The sequence below is a fragment of the Bidens hawaiensis genome, unplaced genomic scaffold (assembly GCF_021521415.1).
Source record: "Bidens hawaiensis isolate Kalapana, Puna unplaced genomic scaffold, B.hawaiensis_p1.1 tig00005061_1, whole genome shotgun sequence".
In the NCBI taxonomy this organism is placed as follows: Eukaryota; Viridiplantae; Streptophyta; class Magnoliopsida; order Asterales; family Asteraceae; genus Bidens; species Bidens hawaiensis.
The window spans coordinates 474018-480017 of record NW_027491322.1 but is presented as its reverse complement, the minus strand read 5'-3'; the positions used below and the strand labels follow the sequence as shown (position 1 = coordinate 480017).

Sequence of the window (6000 nt, the reverse complement as noted above, 5' to 3'; positions counted from 1 at the left end):
GCCGTTACGTCTAACCACCTATCCTAAAGTCAACAGCTCTGATACCAATCTGTAACACCCCGACCAAAGGCGGATTATACATCGGGGCGCCACATATTGCTTCATTACTCGCGACACTATTGGTGTCAATATTTATTAATACACATTTTATCACGCACGCGCAGCGGGAAAAATAAAGAACATAAATCAAACATAAATCAATATATTATAAATTATAACATTCAAACAACATTAACTTGTCTTGATACATTTTAATTCTAGGTCCAAAAGTAAAAACGTCCTACGTGTCCACAAGCTCCAAAACAGCTACTGCAAACCTGAACATGTGTTAAAATAAACGTCAAACACTTGCGTGTTGGTGAGAAATCAAGTTTAATAGATAATCATAGATAATCACAGTAAATCTGCGCGCAACACGTGTATGTCTAGAGTTTAACAAGGGTGTAATCAGATTGTGATCAAGCCTAAGATAGTTCATAGATCATAGTTCAATCCATGCTCCCAATTGAGCATAAAAACGAGAAAACATCTGTGCAAGTGTAAACCAAGAAAACCGTAAACGATAGGTCTCCCGTGTTCAACTAATGGTACCAACGGAACTGCGGAATAGGCCGAACAAAGCGGTTAATGATACACACATACAAATAAACAGCCAAGTAAACGTCCTCAACACATGGGATACTGCACGACTAAAGTTCGTAAACAAGTTTAAGACTCAAGTTTTGTATGAACACATGAACATCCCAAAGCGTTTAAAATAAAAAGGGATTAGATACGAGATAACTCACATGATAAACGATGCGGTGATAGATAAAGCAAGAACCAACTTTAAACAAGCACAAGTTAACCTATAAATAAGATTATTGTTTTAACGATTGGTTTTAAGTCTTGATTATAAGTTAGCATAATTAATAAGTAAATTATTATATATACATATATACATTACCGGAAAAGCAGGGCAGAACGGAGGAAGACGGAGGCGGAGAGGGAGGCGGCAGGAGGACAACGGCAGAGAGCAAAAAGGGAGGAAGAGATAATAAGTGTAGTGTGTGAAGTGTTAAGAAAATAGTACTATATATAGGCAAACCCTAGGGGACACAAACCCTAGAAAAGATCTCCAAAAGTAAAAGATTCCAAAAGCAAAAGATATGGAAAGATATGGCAGCTGCAGGGGGCAAAGGAAAAGCTGACAGGGAACAGTAAAAAGCATGGGCGGGTCAGATAAAGGTACTGGTCAAGCATGGAAAAAGCAGATCTCAAAAGATTATGTCAGTCACTTTATCTGCCAACCAATGGGGTTGGCGCGCATGTTGCGCCGAAAGTAACTTTTCAGACATAAAGCAGATTAGGTCAACAGCTCAAAAGATAAGACAACACAAAAGCAAACGGCTAGATTAAACAGAAGAAAACTCAAAGGGTTTAGCGCGAGAAGGCTAAGGCGCGAAGGCAGACACAGAAGGTCATGAGAGCGCGAGCGCGAAGGCAGACAGAACCAACCTTAACGCGTCGCGGAAAGAACTACCATTTCTAAGCGCGCCGCGGGAAGAATCACATTTCTTAGCGCGCCGCGGGAGGAACTAAAATTCCTAGCGCGCCGCGGGAAGAACTATAATTCTTCGCGCGTCGAGGGATGAACTACGATTCTTAGCGCGCTGCGAGAAGAACTACAATCCTTAGCGCGTCGCGGGAAGAACTACCGTTCTTAGCGCGCTGCGAGAAGACTTACAATTCTTAGCGCGCTGCGAGAAGAGTTCGTCTCGCGTATCGCTGAAACAGGTGGTCTTCACGCAGGATTCCTTGTAAGGGGTCTGGCGCGTGGAGCTGCGCAGACAACCTTAGGCGGGAAGGAACAAAGGACAAGCAAAGAGTTAGAAGAAAAGAGGGAAACAAGGCTTAAGGGCGGGACAGCGACAAGAAGGCGGAAAGAGAGAAGAGGGATGGGACGGCGGAAAGAAAGAGAGAGAGAGGCGGGAAGGAAAATATATATATTATTATTAAAAGTAAAATATAAGTATAAATAAATATTAAATCATAAAAGAGAGATCGGGTCAGAGAAACGGGTACCTGGGTCGGGTCGGATCGGGGCAGATGTCACAAGCACCACTTGACCACCGCCACCCCCATTTCCACCGTCGCCACTGCCACCACCATTTTCGACACCGGAGCTAAAACCACCGCCATCGCCATTGCGATTTTTATTTTTTTTTGTAAAAAAAAAATATTTTTGAGATAGGAGCGTTTTTATTATTTCTATTTCAATCATACAATATTTTAGGATACCAAACAACATAAAAAAATAATTTATTTCATTTTTATAGGTTAATCAAACAAGACAAAGGAATGGAATGATCAATTTCATTCCCTTGTAGGATGAGTATGCAATTGGTTATTGTCCATTCCATTCCATTTCCCCTTCATTCCATTACCTGCAACTAAAAATACCCTAAGACTTTAAAGATCTCAAGCCTTAAACTATCACATTCATAAAATTGGATTAGAAAACCAATTGCATACTCATCCTACTTTATAATCAACACACATACATATAAAATTAATTTTAATTGATAAACCTATCTTGTTTAAATAATAATTAAATCAGTCGCAAAACAACTGTTATTTTCGATTTGTAAACTAGTTTATTCTGAGCATCCATGACAAGACCCTTCTCTCTTTATCTTGCCCGACTCAAATAGTCTAAAAACGTCCTAAGACACTTTATTATCTCTATTTCCAATTTGTAAACTAGTTTATACGGAGCATCCGTGTCAAGAGTGTCTAAAAACGGATCCTGACAAGCCTTTCTCTCTCTATTGTCTTAGTCACATAGTTCAAAAATGCCCCGAAACACTTCATTATCTTTTTTCTCTTTACATACACAACTCATTTAAGCATATTCTTTAACAAAAACATCTATCTTCTCCGACTCAAAGCCTCACTTTACTATTAACTAACCATTTTTTAACTTCAAAAAAACTTTATTGGGATGCTTATATGCATGAAACTCTCTCTAGTAATTGGCAGGCTAGGATTAATGGATTTTGAATACATGACTTTATCTCCATTACCAAACAAGATGTGACATTGAATCATAGATATGGATTAGTAATAACCTATTGATTAGTAGTTATGTAAAGCAAGGAACCTCCCATGCTTAATTAACACTCAGCCCTTTCTATTTCTCACATGCTAATAAAAAATACACATTAATATTAACAAATCAGATTCTTAAGTATGCCTCATATGACAAACTCATTACTCACCTAATGCATATTCTATATAAACTATATGTTTGCATGATGTATACTGTCTACATAAAGACTTTAGTTGAATGTATATTTGGTAAAACTAATGACACCTAGCAATTATCAAAAAGTTGTACTATACTTTTAATTTCCCCAAAATTCTAAAATTCACACACATATATATGTATATATACACTTGCCTGAATTTACTCACACTTTGTGTGTCACATGCTTTGTGAAGTTGAAAGTTGAGACACATGAAGTTAACCAAAGAGACTGATCATCTCCTAAATGATACCTATACATGTGAAGTCAAGCATTACGTTTATTTGGTCCAAACTTCCTATATTTGGTCCACATAGTTACTATCTACTTATTTGGTCCAAACTTCCTATATATATATACCAAAATATTTCATATATCCACATAGTTACTATCTACTCTACATAGATAGTAACTATGTGGATATATGAAATATTTTGGCACACATATATAGAAGGTTTGAACCAAATAAAAGTAGCGTTTGGCTACACATGCATAAGTATCATTTAGGAGATTGAGTCTCTTTGTTTAACTTCGTGTGTCTCAATATACCAATAACATAGCGAAAAATATCGGACCAACACTATCATACCCGTCTCTTCTCTTCTATTTTCTCAGGTACGTTTATACTTTATTTTCGCTACCGGATTTTACTGTTTTAACTACTTAACTATAACTTTCACTACTACAAAAACGGTCATTAATTTGTGTCTTTATGTTTATCTTGTAAATAAGTGTAATTAAACATTACACAAATTAATTTACTGTCACACATCAAAACAAAATCATATCATTACTGTATATCAAACCTTCAATCTAGTTTCTAGATTGAATAAAACTATATATTAAAAATTTAAACTCATCTTCATATTTATAAATATATGAATTAACCTTCACTTTTGCAATCACAAATAACATATTAATTCATTGAAGCTTGATCCAAAGCAGCCATATCAATTTGTTCTTATCTTTCTTACAGATTTTATTATAGCTGACAATAATCAATGGTTCAGTTATTATCATATGCACATATAAAGAACATATTGAATACAACTGGTTGTAAACTACAAACAACCGTATTCAATACATTCTGTTATATATGCATCTATATACGGTCTATAATATACCTGATTATACAAGTATCGATCGTACTAACTTCTTAATTCAATTCATCAAATTACCTGTTTCGGAAACTTGTTAATCGAATTAATTAGTTAATTCAAAGGCCCCAAGCTCAAAGCGAATTTGACATCAAGCCGCCAAGCAAACTCGCCCGAATTCATCTTACAAACATCACATGGCACCGTCAAAGGCGACTTCTTGTCCGATGACTGGTACTCGATTCTCACTCTACACGAGAAAGCTGGCAAATATTTTTCCACTGACAATTTGTCCACCTTCACCACAAGCCACACAACCACCTCAGACGAGTCTGAGACAGCTAAGTTAGAGTCAACATTAACCATACTCTGGTACGCTGGGTTCACCCAGCGCACCTCATCATATCCAAAACCATTGGATATGAAACCCGGACACGTGTCAGCTTTTAGATTCCTCATTATCTCTTCGTCCGTGTAACCGAACATCCTCCGGTCCTCACACGTGCCGGTTACCATCTTTAGCGTAATCCATGACTCAGCGACCTCCCGGTTACTCACCGCCACAGCCAGATCTACTCCATGCAGATCCGAAGGCCGCGGCGGTTTACAAATAAATAAATCATTATCATTATTATTTATAACGCCTTTTGTATCGAAGCTGATCCAATTCGTTACTTTCTGTAATGACTGTAACGGATCTGGATAATCTGGATCCATTACAGTCACAGCAACCGTCCGATCCAAATCGAACCAATTAATAACATCATTCATCATCTTCTTCTTATTCTTCTTCGTCTTCTTCACTCTCACGTACTTTCTTTTCACTCTCTTCCTCATAACCGGTAACGCGTTACCGGATCGCTCCGCGGTCACCGGCCGCGGAGCGATAGGACGGAATCTCAGCATAATTTGATCTATAATCATATTATTATTATTGTTGTTGTTTCTGTCGGTCGCGGTGGACACGCACCGCGACCGAGAGTTGACGTTTCCGCCGTCCATGAAGTTTTGTATAGATGCAAAGCGTTAACGAAACCAAACCGGAAATATGATAATATTGACCGGAGGATGTAAGTCATGATGGATAAAAATGATAATCGGTCGCCGGTGCATGGTAACACGTGTCTTGGGCAACATATTGCATTTGAGGGCTGTGATTGTTTGGATGGTTTTGTGTGGGGTCCATAATTTGAGAAGCGTGTGAAGGAGCTGATTGGTTTTCATTTTTAAAAAAGCAATTTTTCTTATTTTGGCCACCACACTCTAATGTAGTGTTTTAAAAACATGTACGTACCGGCCGATTGAACTAGTTAAATCAGGTTTTATAGAGTTAGTCGGTATTTTAAGTCCGATATTTTTGGTTTGCAATAACATTGAACCGATGGTTTTTTCCTAAAATAGCGGTTTTTACCGACACCAGTTTTAAGTTTAAGAACTTTTTGATATTTGCGGCTCGTATTTTTTTCAAAATTACTTTTAACCTAGCAATAAACATTGAAGCGTGTAAACTGTAGGATTATTTTTTGAAAATTAAGGGATTTTTTATTATTATTATTTTATCATGGATTAACTTTTAATTATTTTTAACATGGAATCATGTACTTTTAGGTTATTTC

At 37.2% G+C, this 6000-nt stretch overlaps 1 protein-coding gene across 1 annotated transcript; it reads right to left on the bottom strand.

Moving 5' to 3' along the window:
* Positions 1–4498: 4498 nt before the first annotated feature.
* Positions 4499–5386, bottom strand: LOC143628671 (uncharacterized). Its single transcript, XM_077098197.1, has one exon. The coding sequence runs from the start codon at positions 5384–5386 to the stop codon at positions 4499–4501; it is 888 nt and encodes a 295-aa protein (XP_076954312.1).
* Positions 5387–6000: the final 614 nt, after the last annotated feature.